General features: G+C 42.7%; 2 protein-coding genes and 1 pseudogene across 5 annotated transcripts in view; 2 read left to right on the forward strand and 1 right to left on the reverse strand.

Annotated features, from left to right (window-relative positions):
• Positions 1-443: 443 nt before the first annotated feature.
• Positions 444-4,066, forward strand: Srp14 (signal recognition particle 14). Its single transcript, XM_010624652.3, has 5 exons — positions 444-550; positions 694-766; positions 1,187-1,299; positions 2,960-2,992; positions 3,452-4,066. Exons 1-5 carry the CDS (start codon positions 527-529, stop codon positions 3,539-3,541), a joined length of 333 nt encoding a protein of 110 aa, XP_010622954.1. The 5' UTR covers positions 444-526; the 3' UTR covers positions 3,542-4,066.
• A 655-nt stretch (positions 4,067-4,721) lies between these two features.
• Positions 4,722-21,834, reverse strand: part of Eif2ak4 (eukaryotic translation initiation factor 2 alpha kinase 4) — a 119,090-nt gene continuing 101,977 nt past the window's right edge. For all 4 annotated transcript variants that reach the window (XM_033765018.1, XM_033765017.1, XM_033765020.1 and 1 more), the window contains 7 exons: positions 12,433-12,545; positions 10,040-10,098; positions 9,196-9,293; positions 7,518-7,586; positions 6,590-6,634; positions 5,437-5,555; positions 4,722-4,899 (listed from right to left, as the gene is read on the reverse strand). In XM_033765018.1, coding sequence (XP_033620909.1) covers positions 4,842-4,899; positions 5,437-5,555; positions 6,590-6,634; positions 7,518-7,586; positions 9,196-9,293; positions 10,040-10,098; positions 12,433-12,545 — 561 coding nt within the window. In that variant the 3' untranslated portion in view covers positions 4,722-4,841. The remainder of the gene's footprint in view (positions 4,900-5,436; positions 5,556-6,589; positions 6,635-7,517; positions 7,587-9,195; positions 9,294-10,039; positions 10,099-12,432; positions 12,546-21,834) is intronic.
• Positions 14,985-21,657, forward strand: LOC104862787 (annotated as a pseudogene).

The raw sequence follows: 21,834 nt of genomic DNA on the forward strand, positions 1-21,834 counted from the left end.
TTTTGTTTTGTTTTGTTTCCCGGAAGGGGAAAAAACCGCAATTTAACCTTGGATAACTTTGTGTCCTGAAAAGGCAGTTTCTTAAGATTATGATTTTCCTTGTTTCTTTTCTACGTGTCTTTGTTTCTTCTATCCTACATCAAAAGGGCTGCTTGCTTCCAGAGCACTTTCTACGTACCAGACAGTGTTCTGCCTGTTAATGTGAATTCTTAATCTTCGCAACCACACTGTACACTCTTTAAGGTTGAGGAAATTGAGACACTGAACTACGTTACATGACTTGCTCAAAATACAGCGAAATATATAACTATAGGAGACTATCAAGTTTTGCTCTCATTCTCTCACACTGACTGGGGTGATATTTGTGAAACCCCAGGAGCCTTCCCAGGGCGCAGGCGCAGGGCGGGAGGCAGTGATTGATGGAAGTCTCGGAACCAAACAGCGGAAGTCCTACCCACCACTGGCGGAACTTCCGGTTCTAACTGTTCTGGGTTTTTGCAGAAGGCTTGGATCGTACGTCACCGTGATGGTGCTGCTGGAAAGCGAGCAGGTACAGCCGATCTGACCGTCACAGAGAAGGATGGAGTTCTGGGTTTAGCATGGGGCCACTGTGTGCTTTTGCAGGAGCTACAGGGTGGCGGGCGGGGCGAGTATCTGTGTCTGCCTAACAGGCCCGGGCTTCTTGTGTTGCAGTTCCTGACCGAGCTGACCAGGCTCTTCCAGAAGTGCAGGCCGTCGGGCAGCGTGTTCATCACCTTGAAAAAATGTAAGCGGCCGCCGCGGCAGGGCCGGAGGGAACAGCGAGAGGCAGCCGGAAGCCGATCGCTGGCCGGCCGCGGCGCCGCGGCCCCTCTCACACTCTGTGCGGTGGAGAGTTAGGAACGAGGCTGGTGCCACCCCCAGCACTTAGTCACCCAGGTCCGAGTCGTTGCACAGAGCCCCAGCTCGCGGGAGATCGGGCTTTTCGTTAGGAACCCCATCCGGTGTTTTGATGTTACAATGTTTTCTTTGTGGAACTAGTAGATTCTCCAAGGTTTGGCTAAGCCCTGACAGTGGATGGTGTGGTTAACAGGAATAGAGCAGTGACTGTGGATGAGGTATCTCTTTGTATCCCTTTCCACTGTTTAACTTTCTGTCTGTCATTAATTTGTGTGGCTGTGTTTACCAAGATGTGTTTCTCATGCAGATGATGGTCGAACTAGATCCCTTCCAAAGAAGGGTTCTGTGGAGGGCTTTGAGCCTTCAGATAACAAATGTCTGTTGAGAGCTACGGATGGGAAAAAGAAGATCAGCACTGTGGTGAGCTGAATTCTTTCCTGTTTATTTTTTGCGGTGCTAGGAGTTGAACCCAAGGCCTTACAGGTGCTATGCAAGCGTTCTCCATTGAGTTATGTACACCCCTAACCCTGTGACCTGTATTAATACGAAATGTTGGAGTTTACAAGTAAGTACTTGAGCCGAGAATGGGGCACATCTGAACAGACCTTTTTTTTTTTTTTTTTTTTTTTTTTTTTTTTTTTTTTTTTTTTTTTTTTTTTTTTTTTTTTTTTTTTTTTTTTTTTTTTTTTTTTTTTTTTTTTTTTTTTTTTTTTTTTTTTTAATAAAGATAAAGGTTAATGTTTATTTCCCAGGCTGTTTTGGGACTAGGACATTCCTTTATTACTTGAGTACTGGAAATCTAAATAAACTAAAAGTAAAGGTCAAATACATGTTTGGCTAAAGTGTCTATAGAAATAAAAATAGCATATTGGCCTTTACTCAGGGTAAGTGCTATAAGGAGGAGTTGGCATATTTCCTTATCCACTTAACTGTGCTGGGTCTTCTTAGAGTATCAAGTGATTCTTTTATTTTTAAGCTGATTATATTCTTTGGGGTTCTCCTACCAACCATGTTAGGCTTGGTACTTGAGAGCATACACATTTAGTCATCAGGCCTAGTTTTTCCTTTCATGGTGGAAGTTGAATACAGTATGGCAAACATACTGGGCTGTTTTTGTGTGTGTTGCTTGGGATTGAATCCAGGGCCTTCATACTTAGCTACATCCCCAATTTTGAGGCAGGGTTTACTCAAGCTGGCTTTGAACTTGAGATCCCCTGCATCAGCCTTCCAGAGTAAAGACACCCTGGATTCTGCATACTTATAAGAGAGCAGAACAAGATTGCCCTCTAATGATATTAGTGGAGGGTACTCATGAGAATATAGACAATAATCAGTTGATAAGTCTCCCTTTACAAATTATCTTGAGCTATGTAGTTCAGATTGGCCTTGAACTCACTACATAGCCCAGGCGGGCCTGGGCCTTGCAATGATCTTCCTGCCTCGGCCTCAAAGTCATCTTGAAAAAAATTTTACAATAAAACAAGCTTATGTAGTCTTTAAAAATAAAGTTGGATATCATGCAATAGAGATACTGTAGGAATTTCCTTTAGAGGTAGCATTTATCCTGTGATAGCTTGTATTGCTTAATCCAGTCTTAATTAATGGAAGACAAGACGGGCAGGGAATAGTTTTAGTGTATTTTGCACAAAACATACTGAGAAGTCCTTTGCCATCTCTCAGAGCCCAGGGGAAGAAGTCAGGGCCACCTGTATAAGGCATTTCGGTAGAGGAGAGCTTTGCAGGGGCCCATGCCTGGCTGCCCATGTTGGTGCAGTTCTTAGATGGGAAAAGGCACAGAACCGCTTTGCTTGTTCCTCAGGCAGAGGGCAATGGAGCAGAATAGTCTTTAGTTCAGTTTCTCAAGTTGGGAAGTATTTCAAAGAATAGGGTGTAGCTAGCTCGCCAGCAGGGTGCTTGCCAGCATGCACAGGGGCCTAGGTTCAGTCCCTAGCACCACAAAAACAAGAATAGTCTCGTAGAATGTTGTCTTCATGGAGCTTTTCAGTTGCTGTCGGGTGGAGCAGAGAGGATACTTTCGTGAATAAACAGGAATGACATGCGTTGTTCCCTCCTCTTCCAGGTGAGCTCCAAAGAAGTGAATAAGTTTCAAATGGTGAGTACCTACCCTCCCCACTCTGTCTCCTCAGGGCAAGAATCCGCACAGGAGTGAAGCAACAGAACAGGGTGTTCAGGTTCTGTAGTCCCCTGTGATTAAGTTTCACCGATTTTTCAAGTAAGCACTGCCAGGCTATGAATTTCAACAAGGATGTTACTTTTTCTTTTAAGCCAGATTTTCTTGTCCCAGACTTCACATGCACCCCACCTATGGTATAGTCAAACCGATTTCCTGTACTTTTCCTTTTGCTTAAAAATACATTTTTTTAAAAAAATGCACTTCCCTGTGGGTGAGCATTGCAGGACCTGCCACATGAGTGTTTTATGTTTAAACCATTTGCCAGTGCAAAGGTCCTGTGGTGTTAAAGCTCTTCATCAGGAAGACCTCTGTCCCTGGCCACCACTCGGCCAACAGTTTGCATCTCTTCCCACTAAGGTCGTGCCCTGTGTCTTTCAGGCCTACTCAAGCCTCTTGCGAGCTAACATGGATGGGCTGAAGAAGAGAGACAAAAAGAGCAAGAATAAGAAGACCAAAACGGCACAGTGAAGGGGCACCAGATTCTCTACTTTTACCAGCTAACCAGCGAGTTGTTATTTTTCCTTTGGTTTCTATTTTTGGCCACAAAGCTAGGTTTTTGGTTCCCTTGTTGGCAACTTATTTTCATGTGAGATGATGGTCACTTTGGAGAGAGAAAGGTTAGTTTATAGGGCAGTCATGGTAAGAGACTATTTATTTAGATCTGTGCCACATGCGTGTGTATTCCTAGATTAGTTTTCAAAGGCCTCCAGTTACTCCCCTGAAGAGCAAGGTATCATTAAATGTTTGTTTCCTAACATAGTCTCTTATTTGTTCTTTTTCTCACCCCATTTTAATAGCTCTGGGAATAACTACTAATTTGGGAATGATGTGTTTAATGAATGAGTTTTAACTCTGTCCTCTACATTTTTTTTTTTTTTTTTTTTGTACCGGGGATGGAACTCAGGACCTTGTGCCTGCCAGTCATGCGTGGTGCCACTGAGCTAAATCCCCGGCCCTGTCTTCTACATTCTTCGAATTAAAACCTGACAACTATATAAGTCGTGTCATCTCGTGGGTATTCTTCCTCCAGTTGTATAATTTTATCATCGTAGTTTCTTTAGCAAGTTTGAATGAGTCCTCATAGCCTAATGAGTGTTTGCTTAACGACATTAGATACATGTATTACAGAATCAGCAAGAATAAAGATTCCCAGCTCATGACTTTTGGTCCTCTTTGTGTGTGTAGTCCTGGGGATTGAACCTGAAGCTGCACTTTGAACTACATTCCCATCTCTTTTATTTTTCATTTTGAGACAAGGTTTCACTGAGTTTCCCAGGCTGGCCTTAAATTTGTGATCTGCCTGCCTGAGCCTCCCAAGTAGTTACAAATGTGCAGGCCTCCATGCCTGATGAGTTTGATCTTCTGTGCCTTTTAGCAAGGACAGTTTTGTATGCTTTAGTCATTAGGGTCAAGGGGCAAATGAGGCTGTTTCCTTGTGGTTGACCTCCTTAAGACCTTGAGTGTTTGATGTGCAATTAAAAAGCAGCAAATAATGCCAGCACTTGGGAGGCTGAGGCAGGAGGATCACGGTGAGTTCCAGACCAGCCTGGGCTACATAGTGAGACCCTGTCTCAAAAAAGCAAAAAACAAACAAAAAAATAAAAAGCAAATATATCAAAACATTTATTATATCCCAAAAGATAAATTTATAATATATTACACATGGAAAACTGACAAAACTCAGCTCTGTAGGGAGGCTGCTAAAATGATGGTGAATGTACAACACCCCATTATTTTGGTATAAGGCCTGACCGACAGGTCCTTGGCGTTAAAATAAGATCCTGTAGTAGTCGTCTTTGTAGCTGTACAAGAATAGCACAGACACCCTGCAAAAGAAGGGAAAAGGCAGATTACAACGACCGGCTCAGGTGGGTGGGTGAACAACAGAATACATATTTTTAGAACACTTGAGGGTAGGACTTGTGTTTAATTCGGAACAAGAGAGACACTAATCCTAACAAAATAAGTTTTGCAGAAGCCAGGACAGGCAAAGGTCTGTGAGGAAAGGACCTGAGGAGCAGCACCGCTGACCTCACGGGCCTCCCTGTGGCCGGGGGTTGGAATGATACAGGAAGGAGTGAGGGCGGTTTTGAGAGGGGATGTGAAGGAAAGCAATCCCAGTTACTTTGTTTCGGCATACTTGGAGGAGTTACTTGCTCCAACAGAATAACGACTGGGATGGTTCCTGCTGCGCTGTTTGGTAACTGAGTGTCACGACTGACTCACAAACCAGGTAAGGTTCACCTGTGGCCAGCTGTAGTTCTAAGGACAGCTTATGGCCAGCGGGATGCAACAAGTACACGTCAGTCCGAAAGGCCTGCTCAGACCATGTGGACACCTGCTGTGCTTCAGCGATAGCTTACTTTTTTTCGACTTTGATGTTATAAATTTCATCGCACACCAACTTGAGGTATCTCTGCTTTGGCAGGCGTGACAGCAGCTGCTTCACAGTTGTGTTAAAGGCCTGTTCGTCGGCATCCCACTAGGAAAAAACAGACTTGAAAGACCGGGCAGCAGGGTTTGTTACCTGGCCTTCGCTTGTTCACTAGTGAAATGCCGATGTTCTCTTCAACTAGAGCAGAAGGATCCTTTATAGGGAGAGACAACGAGCGGGGGGTGCTGCTGGGATTTTTCCTTTAAAGTATTAATTTTTTGAAAAAACAAGGCATGTCCCCAAGTGAAGCCTGGATGCCACAGTGCTGGTGTGTGGTTACGGCTTGAGATCAGTTTTTTCTGGCTACTGTTACTTGGTATAAAATGGAGATGTTGCCTCCAGTGTGAATCCTTTTTTTTTTTTTTTCGGTACCGAAGATCAAACTTGGGACCTTGCACTTGTGAGACAGGCGGTGGAACCACTGAGCAAAATCCCCGGCCCTGTATCCTTTCTTTTTGAGACAGGGTTTTATTATGCAGTTCAGGCTGAGCTTGAACTTACTATGTACTCCAGGCTGGCTTTGAGTTCCTGCCTCAGCCTCCCAAGAGCTGGGATTACAGGTGTGGGCCACCGAATCCTGCCCGATGTGTGTCCATTTGACGGGATGACAAATCAGCAAATCACCAGTGTATGGTGTATGCTTATTTGGGAGAGCAACATAAAATGTAGTATAAAATAAATATTAAGTATTCTTACTAGCAAAGGTAACTGTTCCAAAATTTAAATGTTCTTATTTAGGTAATCTGACGGCAAAGATGTGTACAGTACCTGTAAAGAAGACATTTACAAAAAAAGGATCTAAATTTCAACAAAAGGAACTTCTGTAGTTCTAACTTACAAGATGAATTTCCCTAGCTGAGATGAAGGTTTATGTGCTAGGTTCAAATCCTGGCTCTGCTACTTAACTATCTGGGTGACCGTGATTTAGAAATAGATATAAAACACAAAAGGGCTAACCTTTAACTAAATTCTTGGCACTGTAAGACAAATAATATTGCTAAGAAAATATAATACCATTTTCAATTTTCTTTTGGCAGCCCGAACAGCAAAGGCCATAGTGTAGAATAGTTCATACTACTTACCTCTAGTGTTAAAAACTGTAAGATTGTTTCCTTGGGTAGATCCACCTGTTAATACACAGAAATGAGCAACATCTATCAGAACTCTTTTTCTTTTTGTGCTGGGGATTGAACTTGGGACCTTGTGCTTGCAAGGCAGGTGGCAGAACCACTGAGCTAAATCCCCACTATCAGAATCCTTAAGTGGCACATAATGACTTGGGACCGCAGTGTCGCTTTGGGACTGGCAGTGTGAAACACGACCGTGCCATACAGCAGGCTGAAGTGTGCAGTGAGAAGGGTTCACCCTTGGTGAGCTAACAAGCCACGAAAACTACTCAGGTCCCTTCATGCCACACCCAAAGGTCTGACAGTGCTGACTACGTGTGCTGAGACGTGTACAGGCCTGGGAAGGTAAAGACCTGAAACACACAGAAAAATGACTTTTGTTTTCATTCCCTTCCCTCCTCCATCTTTTAGAGGAAGCAAGAGAAGAAACAAACACAATCCTTCAGTTTTCTCCCTGGTTCTTTTTTTTTTTTTTTTTTTTTTTAATGTTTTTAATTAGTGCCTATTAATTTTACAAAATACTGGGTTTCAGTGTGGTATTTTCATGCAACATTGTGAGCGCATGCATCCCTCTGTTACCATCCCTTACATTCACTTCCCCTGATTCTCTTGTCTAACAGTAGTCTCTTCTCTACTTTCGTGTCATCTTTCTGAAGATTCCACATTAGGGAAAGTGTGCAATGCTTGTCTTTCTGAGCCTCTTATTTCACTTAATGTGATGGACTCCAGTTTCATCCATTTCTCCCCAGTGTTTTACAGGTTTAGATTGCATGTGAGTTGCAGCAGTAACAAAGTCTGATCCTGCATAGAGGTGCCCTGAACTTTGAGGGCACGCTAGACAGTGAGAGAAGCCAACTTCGAAATGTTAAAGAAAGCAACTTACAGCCAAAATTTCAATCTCACTGCTTTTCTGATGTAAATTGGCAAGGGTAGTCTGAAGTCGGGTTTGTACCTAGTAAGAAGAAAATGGAATTCAAAGTATGTTGAACCAAGCCATCTTATTTCCTGTTCCAGAAAACAATCTGTGTGGCAAAACAAGGCCTACAAAGGATTCCCAGGCCACTATGATCTCAGGGGAGACTTTACAATCTGCATCTGCTGTGATCATTTGTTCAGTGATCTCCTCTGTGATCATTTGTTCAGTAATTCCTCTTTGTGGATAGGGTTTTTTTTTTGTCCTTCCTCCTTTCGGCACTGGGAGTTGAACTCAAGGCCTTCACCCTGAGCTACATCCCCAGTCTTTTTTTATTTTGAGATAGGTTCTTGCTGAGTTGCCCAGGCTGGGTTTGAACTTCTGATCCTCCTGCCTCAGCTTCCCAAAGTGCTGGGATTACAGGTATTCACTATTCCTCTTTGTGGATAGGGTTTTTTTTTTGTCCTTCCTCCTTTCGGCACTGGGAGTTGAACTCAAGGCCTTCACCCTGAGCTACATCCCCAGTCTTTTTTTATTTTGAGATAGGTTCTTGCTGAGTTGCCCAGGCTGGGTTTGAACTTCTGATCCTCCTGCCTCAGCTTCCCAAAGTGCTGGGATTACAGGTATTCACTGCCATGCACAATGTCGCTTGGTTCTTTCTCATGGGGGTGGGGGGCAGCTAGGGATTGAATTTAGGGTCTGTGTATATAAGCAAGTATTTATCACTGAGATAACCCCCAGGTTTTGTTTGTTTGTTTGTTTGTTTGTTTTGTTTTTGCGACAGGTTCTCACTGTGTAGTTGAGACTGACCTGGAACTCACTATGTAGCCCAGGCTGGTCTCGAACTCGCAGCGATCCTCCTGCCTCAGCCTCCCAAGTGCTGGGATTACAGGCATGGCATGCGCCACCACGCCCAGCCAGTTCTTTTAAAATTTGAAGTGATACCTAATAAGTAGAAGGAAGGAGATTTTAGGATTAAACTGAGTTGGAAAGAGGAAGGTGATAGGAATGAGGACCTGAAACTGAAATGTGGTAGGCAGGTGGTGATGGCAGCAGCGAAACAAAAATCTTGAGAAACAGCTGGGAGAGCTGACGAAAACAAGGAACTTGATCTTTGTGTTTCAATCTGGCAGCATTTCTGGATCATGAGTGCCGGCCTAATGCCCTTCCCCAAATGTCCATGGCACATGAATACTCAGTTCAGTACAGTCAGCGTGGATTCCTGTTATTCGTTTTCTTCTATCCCCCCACTATACATTGTACCTGCTTCCAAGTTAGAAGCCCTGAGCACTGGGGCTGTCTGTGCCTTTTATATGGCTGGCCGCGCAGCAGCAGGTGGCCCACAGACACCAGAAAACTTGTACGCAATGAGACACCGCTTCGCGTCTTGTGATTGACCTCCAGGGCTTTGTTATTTACAACAAAAATCAACCCCAACTGTCCCAGAGGAAAGATTCTGTCTAGATGTGGTTACTGTGATGATAGCTGCTGCCTCTGTAAGAGGACCGAGGCGGCTGCTGAGTTCTGGCACCTGAGTGACGCTTTGTGCTGATAAAAAGTTAGGGGAGAAATTCCACGTCTCTTCGTTCCCGTTTTCACCCTCCTTTGGAGCTCACATCAGACAGGCAGACACTCTGACCCAGTGTACCTGAATTTCATACCGCCGTCTTGTGCTGGCCGACAGCTTCTCTGGGGCTATCACACTCACGATAGGAACGACTGTTGCTCCGTGGATTTCAAACAAACCTGGGCAAAGAGAGTTTCAAGATTTATGGCTTTCTCTGGGCCCAGTTTCTAGACCATACCACAGGGAATGGCAGTTTATTAGTGGACATCCTGTCGTGCTCCTAGGGTTAGCTCAAATCTGTGCCTTGTTTCTGTCTCTGCAGCCAGCTGTACTGGACAGGGAGAAGCCAAGCACTCCAACACCTGGCAGCTTAGTGCCACGCTCTAGTGGAGGCAGCCTGGTGAGGCAACATGAGCCCCAAACCTCACAAACCTCAGGAACCAAACTTAGCCTCTGAATTGTAATCCACTGAGTCAGTGCTCATAGAAATGAAGGACTTTAGTGTCTTTTTCTTTTTTCCTTTTTGGTACAGGGGATTGAACTCAAGACCTTGTGCTTGCAAGGCAGGCACAGTTAGTGCCTTTTCCTAAAGAATTTCAAATTAATTTAGTCCTCTGTATGGGGAAATTTTTCAGGAAAATTATATTTCATGGATACAGTAAAAAAAGAGTTGAAGGAATATTAAACTACTTGTAAAGTAGATGGTGAGAGCTATACCAGGATCAGAAGTCTCCCAACCCCTAGTTTTTACCATTTCCTAGGATGTGGGCCTCAAGGCTCTGGGTGAATGAACTCCACATGGTATAATTTATTGTGCACAGGTTTAAAAAGATATTTCAAAGTCACAAGAAATTAGCCAAAGCTGTCATTGCTTCAAGCAAACACATAAGCATTATTAAGTTCAGATTATAATTAGTAATTATACCTGAAGCATTAGAAAATGACCCCTTCAGATTTTGCACTGCAAGATTATCGGAAGCTTCTCTAAAAACAAGCAAACAAAAAATAATTAGGAAACAGTCGATAAGGCAAAAGCAACACAGATACAGTGAGCTACTTTTTTCTACTGGATATAAAAACACATTTCTCTTTGGTTATTAGTGGGAGGAAAAAGAAAACAAAAACTGCACTTAGTATGCTTTTGGCCAAAAGCAAGTTAAAAAAAAAATACAAGGGATATCATTTCAAGTTAACAAACGCATAAAGAAAACATTCTGATTTGTCCAGCTGGGCCTGCAGTCCTGGCCCCGCACTACTCATTCCAGTGAATGTAAACGGGGTTCCTTCCGTTCCCCTCATTATACCTGGATGCTTTGGCACCAGCAGCGCCACCTTCATGACGGCAGCAGCAGTGGCAACCGCCCTCAGGAGAACATTGGCAAATAAGGATATTCTTTCAAAAGCTGTGAATGGATGTTCTTTCAAGTGCCGTGAATTAATTTATAGGACCCCTCCCTGCTAAAACTAAGTCCCACCTAGCCTTCTGAGGGTCAGTTCTGATCACCCGCACTCATAGTTATTTAGCAGGCTAGTTTTTGTTTTCTAAGTGCTGTCTGATTTGGATCCATAAGTCCAATGGCTGCCGATTTCAATATCACCGCATTCCCTCAGAAAGCCCGACAGTGAATTTATCAAAGCCCAGGGCACTGGGAAGGGGTGGAGACCTACGAGAAAGAAGAAAGCCAGAAGAAGGTTTACTTTCTATAAGCCAGGAGTTCTCAATCTTGGCACTGGGGGCAGGAGTCAGTCCTGGACCCTAGGATGTTTTAGCCGTGTCCCTGGCCTCTGTTAGATACTAGTAACGCCCCAAAGACAACCAAAAATATCCCCAGATAATTGCGACGTTTCCTGGGGACAAGATCACTACTACCATTTGAGAATCACTGACATAACTAAAAAAAGAGTGCTGTAGGTATTATCTGAGTATGAGCATGTATGTGAGAGTTGCAGACACAAAGAAAAGCTTAACTAAAGAAGTAACCACAATAAAAATTTGGAGCTGGACGTGGTGGTGCAAACCTATAATCTCAGCACTCTGGGAAGCTGAGGCCGGAAGGTGGCAAGATCAAGGCCAGCCTGGGCAATTCAGTGACTTAGTTTATACCAATGGAAAAATGTTTCTGTAAACCCTGAAAGTAGAATATCTGAGTCAATCTAAAAAAGCTTTTCAGTTACGACACTTTTACCTTACTTTGCTAAATTCATATCCAGAGGGTTGAACCAGTTTACCTCCCATCAAGAATATGTGAGATATTTTTCCAGAACATATTATAGCTTTCCAGTTATGCGGACAAGATGCTGCTGCAGTTCACTGACCGCACACTGAATACATATGGCAGACAGCTTTTGGCTCCTCAGGCCTTGCAAAATAATAATAATAAAAATACCGGGTATCGTTTGAGTATGGCCCCCAGAAGCTCATGAGCTAGAAGCCTGGTCCCCAGTGTGGCGATGTCAAATGGCAATGGAGGTGACACCTCGGAGACAGGGTATGGGAAGAGACGCACTCTGGTCTCTCAGGTGAGAAAGCTGGTGGTTACCAAGGCAACCCCTGTGCCTCTTCTGCCCAAGCCCTTTCCCCTTCTGATGCTCAGCTATGTTGGGATGCAGTGAAGGGGGCATCATCAGAGGCTGAGTGGATGGAGCTGCCCAAACATGAATTTTCACTTTCCCCCAACTGTACACTTACTAATTCACCTTTTTCTTTTCTTTCTTTTTGTTTTTTTGAGGCAGGGTCTCATTATGTATTTGAGACTGACCTGGAACTCACTATATAGTCCAGGCTGTTCTCAAACTCACAGCGATCCTCCTGCCTCAGCCTCCAAGTGCTGGGATTATAGGCATGTGGCACCACACCTGGCTAATTAATCTTTTCTTTACGAAGTAGCCAGACTTGAGTATTTTGTAATACAGTTTTGAAAAACAAACATTAAGACATGACACTAGTTTTATGAAGCAGTCATAGATAGGCTTCTGACTGAATTATTCAGAAGCAACAGAATGATTCAAAGTAATCCTGACATGTCTTTATTTCTCAGAAGGATCAAATTAACTTTTTTTTTTTTTTTTTTTTTGAGACAGAGTCTCACTATGTAGTTGAGACTGCCCTGGAACTCACTATGTAGCCCAGGCTGGTCTCGAACTCACAGAGATCCTCCTGCCTCAGCCTCCCAAGTGCTGGGATTACAGGCGTGCGCCACCACACCTGGCTTCAAATTAACTTTTAACAGAAATTTACAACCAGATTTGTGTTAAATTTTAACACAAATTTACAACCAGATTGGAAACCTTCTCCTTGGCTTCTGTTTACTAGGTTACCTGATACTCCGTTCATCGCTAACTTTAGTCCTCAGTTTCTGCACAACATGGTCCACAAGATCAGACTCCAGAACACGTTTCTCCGTTTGCCTTTCTTTCTCAAAAGACTTAACCTTAAATGGAATAAAAAAAGTTCGTTATTTGGAGGTTTCTGAAGCCAAAAAAAATGGTGCTCAGAGCACATACGAAGCGTATTAAGCCAACAGTTCAGGATAGTGGTTCCTAATCAGGGGCAACTTTGCTTTCCCAGGGACAGCTGAGAATACCTGGAGAGACAATTGGATGTTGCAACTCTGTGTGTGTGTGTGTGTTCCTGGCATCTCCAAATAGGGTCTTAGAAGATAGAGGCTGGGGTGCTGCTCGAAGTGCACAGGGCAGCCCTCCCCTCAACAAAGAAGTGCCTGGCCCCAAACACTGAGGTTGCTGCTGAGACACCCTGGTCTGGTTCAGATTCATCTACCTTAGATAATAGGTTTTTCTTCCTAAAAAGGCCATATGAACCAGCTTCCATTTCATTTGATTCATTCCCTCAACTGCCCTCTGGTTGGTCACCAAGGTTTCTCAGGCCTCACTCCCTACAATGCCTCCCTCCCCTTCCTTTACAAACCCCAATCCTGGCATCCCACCATATGGCACCTGTCCTTTCACCTCTGTCCTGCAGCCAGTAGCCTGGAGTAGGGTCCGTGTGACTCTGCTTTCCCTGTCTCAGTTGTCCCTTACTCCTTTCCGAGCTGCACATCTTTGCAGGCAAAATTTTCTCAAATATCACTCTAATGTTCCCCCTGGAACATCAAAACATTCACTGGCTCACTGTTGGCTGCTAAAAAAAAAAAAAAAAAAAAAAAAAATCTGAACTGAACTCCTTGGTTGGGCATGTGGGCTGTCTACAATCTAGCTAGAACCATTCTCTCCCACTGAAGTAAGTCTCAGTCATCACAGCCCTTCTGCTTCATACAAGAGCTCTTTCTAGTACTTCTATTTGGGGCAGTGCCAGGGACCTATCTCGTCCTTGACACAGCTTAGACGGAACTACTGTGACCTCTCCCTTCCCCTCTGCTTGCTTACAAGGCCCTTCTGGTGCATAGCTATGCCCTGACCATCCTCGAGGCCCCAGTTTAAGAAATACCACCACCACTCTGAAGGCCGCCTTGCCACCACTTATGGAGCCTCCTAGGCTGCCCAGAACTCTCTGTAGGATCTGATGGTGGTTAGCATTTTTAAGCTCAGACTCATGCACGAATGTCTTAGGTGCCCTAGGAGAGTTTTAGGATCCTTGACAACAGGGCCCGTGGCTTAAACGTCTCCGCATCCTCCATGGCCCTGAATTCAATCCATCCCACCTTGTAAATGCTTAAAATCCATTCACTGAATGGATGAACGAAGCTACGTGTGCTTCTCAAAGAGGAATCTGGTGCCGCTGACCTGCCATCAACAGAGGCAGGAGCAAGATTCAAAGAGCCTCACTGGCTGGGACGGACAAGATCATATGGAACAGTGATAAAATGAAGAACTGTAAGGGGCTAGGGATTCAGCTCAGTGGTGCCGCTGCCTGCCTCGCAAGTGCAAGGTCCGGAGTTCCATCCCTGGTACCAAAACATCAAAACAAACAAACAAAAACCATGAAGACCTGTAAATTATTTATTTTTACTCTTTTGGTTTTTTGAGACAGGGTCTTGCTATGTCATTCAGGCTGGCCTTGAACACACTACTAGTCCAGACTGGCCTCAAACTTATGGTGACCCTACCTCAGCCTATCAAATGCTAGGATTAAAGGTGTGTGCCAGCATGCCCAGTGAGTGCTGTGATTAAGACTCTTGTTATGAAGGGCCAGTCAACAGGGTGGTATCCAGTGGGTGGAAAGGCTGATGAGTTTTATTTGAGATAACTTCAGTATGAGCTAGAAGAGCCACAGGTTGCTGAGAACTAGCTTATTCATCAGCTGCATTATAAGTGTGGTATCTGGATTGTGGGAGGTCAGAGACCCTTCCCATCTAATCAGATCATGACCTTAGCACTGCAGAATTCCAGGGTCATATGTACAGGCAGACATTAAAGTAAAAGTGAGTCTAAGGGAGGTTAACTAGCATGGGTGAATATCTGAAAACCAAGACATGAGAAATGGTTTAAGTAAGTGGAGTGTGTAAATTAGAAAAGAGGAGCCAGGTATGGTGGTGCATTCCTATAATCTCAGCATTCTGGGAGGCTGAATCAGGAGGATCACAAATTCAAGCCTGGTCTGGGAAACTTAGAGAGATCCTATCTCAAATTAAAAAGAGCTGGGGATGTACTTTGGTGTGAATACCCTGTGTTCAATCTAAAAACAACAACAACAGCAATAAAAAAACACTGTAAGTGGCATGGTAGCTGTCTCCTAAAATTTATTTTAGAGGAGGAATTTGTTATTGTGAACATGCTAGAGGGCAGACCTAAAGCCAGTTAGTGTAAATTTTGGGAAGCACATTCTGATTAAAGTTTTAAAAATCTGCTAATAATCACAGCAGTGCATTATGGCCCTGGAACTACTGAGTAAGGCTAGATGTTGTCTGTCGGTAATGCTACAGGAGGAGCTACTGCTCTGTGGAGGTGTTATTGGTGGGATTTAGGGTTATTTATCATCTTGGACTTAGGAAGCAGACCAACAGCAGAGATGTCATACCCTGCAGGAGAAACCGACTATGGGAAATGCTCTCCTGTCTGAAACAATCACATAAACAATGGTTTTCAGACATGAGCAACAAGCAGTGGAGAACTATTATTCCAGAGAGAAGGGAACCTATCAGAGCCCAGGACACTCCAGGACACAGACTGCAGCGCAGGAAAGGGAACTGAACCAGGAGGAGAAATTCTCCAAGAAGAGTCAGGAGTCTTATTGAGCTGAGGAGATGATTAGAATTTAGACCAAGATGGCTGGAAACCATGGGGAAGAGAGAGAAGATAGCTCCTTGTTCGCCAAGAAATGAAGATTATTGAAGGTCTGTAGGGAACCCCACTTAAACCATCTGTTCACGGATGACAGGAGAGCATCCAAGGCTTAGGACAAGACCTGGAGTAATAATTTCTGGAACTCTTGAGTGTTGAGTGCTTGTTCACACCAGAGTGCAGAGGCCGTGCACACAAGGCTCAGGTGGAGTGGTAGTGCCCAGGAAGCAGGCTAAATTAGTGCTAGACCAAAGCCTGTCCTCTATGTGCCCTAACAAGGCTTGAAATCAAGCCGGAAAAGCATCAAACAGATCCAAATATCTTACCTACACACCAGAACAAAGCCCAGCAGCATTTACAGAAACACAAGAAAGCCCAGCACTCCATAATGCATGTGAAATTCTTAATGTCCAACAATCAGAAATTACTGGGCACACAAACTAATAGGGAAATATAACTCACAACCAGGAAAAACATCAACAGAAAGAAACAATCTCAGAAATCTCAGAGATGATACAATAAATATTTTAAAGAGTACCAAGGAAGGGCAAGTGTGTTGGCACAGGCCTGTAATCTTAGCACTCTTGGAAGCTGAGGAGAGAAGGATCCCAAATTTGAGCCCGGCTTGGGCAACTTAGTGAGACCTCATCTCAAAATAACAAGGAACACAGACTGTGGTTGAGTGTGTAGGTCCTGGGTTCAGTCCCCAGGACTGGAAAATGTAGAGGAGGTAAGAATGATGATGCGATGAGAAACGACAGGCATAAAAAAGTACAAATATAAATTGCACAAATGAAAAATAATGCAGTATCCAAAATGAGATGCACTGGATGGGATTAAGAGCAAATTTGATACTGCAAAAGAAAAAGTCACTGAATTATTCAGGATAAAGCAGAAAGACAATAAAATAAAACAGAAACCTGAGGCTCTGTGAACTATGGAAAAATGCTGAATGATTAACATATAGTAATTAGAGTCCCTGAAGGAAAACTTGGAGGAATAATGTCTGAAAATGTCTGAAAAATGCTTTGAAGAAATAATGTCTGAAAATTTTCTTATTTGATGAAAGCTATAAAACCACAATTTAAGAAGCCCCAGGCATTAGGAATATAAAGTATATCACATCAAGGCAGATCATAATTAAACTTCAGAAAATGAAAAACAAAACCAGACACAAAACATTATGGAGGATCAGAGCAAACTATTCAACAGAAACCATCCTATCAGAAGAAAATAAACATCTTCAAAGTGAAAAAAGAAGAATAAAATGATCAATCTTCAATTCCTTCCCTAGCAAAAATACCTTTCAAATGATGGTGAAATGAAGCCTTTTTTCAAACCAAGAAGAGTGGAAAGAATTCATTACCAGCTACAGGGAGAAACAACAGACCTGATGGATTCACCTCTGAATTCTACAAGAACTTAGGGAAGATCTAATGCCAATACTTCTCAAATACTTCAATGAAACTGAAAGGGAGGGAATACTCTCAAACTCATTCCTGGCAGCTAGTATTACCTTGACTCCAAAATCGGACATGGACTCAACTAAAAATGAAAACCACAAGCCAACTCTTTAATGAACATAGATGAGAAAAGTCTCAATAAGGTACTGGCAAATAGAATTTCAAACAGATCATACATCACGACCAAGTAGGCTTCATCCCAGTAATGCAAGGATGGTTCAACATATGTAAATCAATAAATAATACATTGTATAAACAGAAACAAGGGGAAAAAAAAATCACATGATCATCTCGAGATGTAGAAAAAGCCTTTTACAAGATCCAGCATACATTCATAATAAAAACCCTGAAGAAAATAGGTATAGACTAAAGTGATAGAGGCTGAGTATCCAACCCAAAACTCACTTATTTATCACAAAGTGTCAACACTTCAACTACACTTGAATACTGAGGTTTTAGTTTGGGAAAAAAAAAAAACAAAAAAAACTGTCATCTGATGCTTGGCTGCTGGGGCAACTTGACTCCTGAGCCAACAGAGAGGGCTCTGGGTGCCTGCTGTGGCACATATGCCCTAGGTTCACCACCACTGGTATAGAAGGGCCTTATCTTAATCTGATTAAGCCATTTATAACAAACCTACTGCCAACATGATATTCAATGGGGAAAAACTGATAGATGTTCCTCTAAAATCAGGACCAAGACAAGAATATCACTACTCCTGTTCAATATAGTATTTGAGACTTTAGCCAGAGCAATCAGGCAAGAGAAAGAAATAAAAGAGACACATATAGGAAAGGAAGCAGTCAAACTATCCTTATTCATAGATGACATGATCCTTTACATAGAAGACCCAAACGATTCCATCAGAAGACTCCTAGAACTAATAAACAAATTCAGTAAGATAACAAGTTACAGAATCATCCCACAAAACCAACAGTGTTTGTGTATTAAAAATGATGAATGCACTGAGAAAAAAGTTAGGAAAATAATACCATTCACAATAGCTTCAAGAAAAATTACAGAAAGAATCATGAAAACTTCATGCAATGAAAACTATAGTACTCTGAAAAAGGAAATCAAAGAGGACATCAGAGAGATAGGAAGAACAAATATTGTCAAAACAGCCATACTTCCAAAACTGATATACAATCCTGTTCGAAATACCAATAGCAGGGCCGGGGATTTAGCTGAGTGGCCCTGAGTTCAATCCCTGGTACAAACCCCCCCCCAAAAAAAAAACCCAATAGTAATCTTCACAGAACCAGACAAAATCCTAAAATTCATATGGAACAAGAAAAGACCCAGAATAGCAAAAGCAATCCTGGACAACAAAAGCAAAGCAGGACATATCATAATATACCTGACTTCAAGTTATATTCCAAAGCTACAGTTTTGACACAAAAACAGACATGGATCAGTGGAACAGAACAGAGAATGCAGAAACAACCCCAAACACATTCGGCCACCTGATCTTTGACAGAAGGGCCAAAAACATATATTGGAGGAAAGACAGGCTCTTTAAAAAGTGGTGCTGCAAGAATTGGTTATGCATACGAGTAGATACATGTTTCACTATGTACTAAACTAAAATAAAAATGGTCTGCCTTAGTTACTTTTCTCATTGTTGGGACAAAATACAAGATACCTACAAATTAAAGGAGGAAAGGTTTATTTTACCTTACAGTTTCTAGAGGTTTAAGTCTGTAGTCAGCTGGCTCCAAGGCAGGGTGGCATGGCAGAGGGGCATGGAAGAGGAGAAACAGTCCATGGAATGGAGACAGGAAGCAGCAAGCCCCCCTTTCCCTTTAATCCCATCCAAACCACAAGCCTACTGGATGGTGCTACCATTCCCAGAGTAGGTCTTCTCAATATCTACACCCAAACCTATGCTAAGCCAACCAGCAGACTGAATTAGTCATCAACACCCTTAATTCATACTCACACACCCTAGGTTCAGATACTTCCAAAAAGCCCCATCTATGAGCCCATGAGGCTTTGGGGGGGAACATCGAGACTAAGCCACAACAGGGATCAAAGATCTAAACAGAAACAATCTGCTGGAAGATAAAATAGGCAAAACTCTTGAAGACATAGGTGCAGGTTCTGAACAGAACCCCAACAGCACAAGAAATAACATCAAGAATCAACAAATGGGCCAGGCATGGTGGCACATGCCTGTAATCCCAGCACTCAGGAGGCTGAGGCAGGAGGATCGCTGTGAGTTCCAGGTCAGTCTCAACTACATAGTGGGACCCTGTCTCAAAAAACAAAAACAAAACAAAACAAACAAACAAACAAAAAAGGGAATCAACAAGTGGGATCATATCAAATTAAAAAGCTTCTGCACAGCAAAGGAAATAACCAACAGAGTGAAGAGATAACCTACAGAACAGCAAAAAGTTTTTACAAGCTACTCCTCTGCTACAGGACTAATATCTAGAATATACAAAGAACTCAAGAAAAATTAGACCCCCCAAAAATAAAAGACTGGGCAACTGAAATGAACAGGTGTTTCTCAGAAGAAGTACAAATGGCCAATAAATCCATGAAAAAAGCTTCAACATCTTTGCCATTAAAGAAATAAAAATTAAAACTACATTGAGATACCATCTCACTGTGGGAAGAATGACTATCATAAAGAAATTAAGTAACAACAAATGCTGGCTAGACTGTGGAGAAAAAGGCACTCTCCTATATTGTTGGTGGGAATGTAAACTGGTATGACCACCATGGAGATCAGTGTGGATATTCCTCAAAAAACTAAAAATGGAAATTTCCTTTGATCCCATTATTCCTGATTCCATTATTTCCTTCTAGGTATCTTCCCCCAAAGAGTTAAAAATATATTACAATGAGACATGTATACTCATGTTTATAGCAGCACAATTCATAACAGCTAAATCTTGGAAGCAGCCTGTATATTCATCAGCAAATGAATGGAAAAAGAAAATGGAGTATTTATACACAATGGAGTACTATTTACCCATAAAGAAAGAAATCTGAGTCATCTGTAGGAAAATGAATATACTATGAGACAACAGTGTTAAGTGGAGTAAGTCAGACACACATGCATAAATATTGCATGGTTTCTTTTATATGAGAAACTCAAAGTATAAATATTTTAAAGAAGAAAATAAAATATAGGAATGAGAAACAATGAGATCTTTTGTAAATGGGAAGGGGATCTAGAGATGGAAGATAGGGGAGAGAGGGAAGGGGGAGAGGAAATAAAAAGAATTAAAATGTGTTATGTACATATCCCAATTTCCCACAATGAAAAACTGAAATACTACAAAGTATGTTCTCTGGTCACAGTGGAATTGAGCTAAAAATCAGTAAAGATATTGGAAAAAAACCCCAAACATTTAGAAATTAAATCACACATTCTATAATCTACGATTCAAAGGAAATTAGAAAATGTTCTGAACTGAGTGAAAACAGAAGTGCTTCATAAAATAATGAAAGGGATGCAACTAGCTCAGGACTGACCTAGAGTAACATGTATGTTAAAGTCTGATACTTAGAAAATCAGTGAATTAAGCCAAGTACTAGCAATTTTTTTTTCTTCTGTAAAGAGCCACACAATGCTTTTTTTTCCCCTAGTACTAGGGATTGCACCGAGGGCCTTCTCATTGAACAATATCCCCAGCCCTTTTTGTTTTATTTTGGGACAGGGTCTCACCAAGGGGCCCTGGCTGGGCTCGAATTTGCAATCCTCCTGTCTTCTTCTCCTAAACAGTCAGTGTTACAGGTGTGTGTGCACCACCATCCCCGGCCATTCAGTTTCTTCACGTTCAATTCTCTCTCAACAAAGTATAAAAATGATTCCTAGCTCAAAGGCCACAGAAAAATAGGTGTAGCCTGGATTTGAACATAGTTTGTTAGCCCCTGATTGAAAGTCCCACAGTTTAAAAAGGAAGGTGGGGTCCACTGCCTGGCTGCATCCTGGCTGCCCTGTGCCCCAGGGCACCTGTGAGCGGCCAGGCCTGGCCTAGCCCGGAGGACTCTGGAGCCTGCTGGGGCCACCGGTGACTTGCGATCCTGCTCACCTGCAGCCGCTGGCTGTCTGGGCTGTGGGGCACTTCGGGGAAGAGGTCGACTGAGCATCTTCTTGCTTTTTAAAAGCACTATTGGTGGTGTGAAGATCTACACAAAACAAGAGTCTGCCTGCCTGCAGTTAAGCGGAAAGTGAATTTCCTCTTGGAAGTCAGTGTGCAGTCTTTTGACGAGTACGACGGCAGCAGTATGTGAGGCCCCTTCACAGATGTAGTCACTACAAATCTTAAACTATGAAATCTGTCAGACAGAAAAGTGAAGACTATAGCACCCCGCTGGTACCGTGTGAGGCCCATCAGTGGAATTATTGACCCAGGGTCGACGGCGACCGTTTCGGTAATGTTACAGCTCTTTGACTATGATCCAAAAGAGCAAACACAAGTTTATGGCACAGACAATGTATGCTCCACCAACACTTCGGATATGGAAGCAGTGTGGAAAAAGGCAAAACCTGAAAAATTAATGGATTCTAAACTGACATGTGCATTTGAAATGTCAAATGAAAAGGATAAATGGAATTATATGGAAGCTAGCAGAGCTGTTCCACTGAATATATCCAAACAAGGTGGATCCATGCCAAAACCGCTGTGTTTCACTCAGTGTTACCGAGACACGGAAGCTCATGGGAGAGTGTAAAAGACCTCAGGGGGAAATGATGAAGCTGTCAAAAGAAAATCGACACCTAAGAACGTGGTTCAAGAACTGGAGAGTCAAACACAGAAAAACTCAGAGAGAAGAAATGCTCAGATATGCAGTACTGGGACTGCAGGACCAGTACGATGTGTAGACCTTGGAGCAGCAGGGCATGTTACCCTTCTGAGGCTACGCTGGAGGTGGGTTTTCTGTTGCCACTACATCTGGGCCACGTACAAGTCAGAAGTCGTGATGCCAGATGTAATGAATAATGTGGATAAGGATACACTGTGATTTTTTATTTCAGAGAAATTCCTGTAAATATTTCATC

This window comes from Fukomys damarensis, unplaced genomic scaffold (genome assembly GCF_012274545.1).
Source record: "Fukomys damarensis isolate Sample0158 unplaced genomic scaffold, DMR_v1.0_HiC HiC_scaffold_17, whole genome shotgun sequence".
Taxonomy (NCBI): Eukaryota; Metazoa; Chordata; class Mammalia; order Rodentia; family Bathyergidae; genus Fukomys; species Fukomys damarensis.

Excerpts from the sequence above, each read along its gene's own strand:
- Srp14 (XM_010624652.3), top strand. The coding sequence starts at position 527 with ATGGTGCTGCTGGAAAGCGAGCAG. Across the intron at positions 551-693 it reads TGCTGCTGGAAAGCGAGCAG|TTCCTGACCGAGCTGACCAG; the intron begins GTACAGCCGATC and ends CTTGTGTTGCAG. Across the intron at positions 2,993-3,451 it reads AAGTGAATAAGTTTCAAATG|GCCTACTCAAGCCTCTTGCG; the intron begins GTGAGTACCTAC and ends TGTGTCTTTCAG.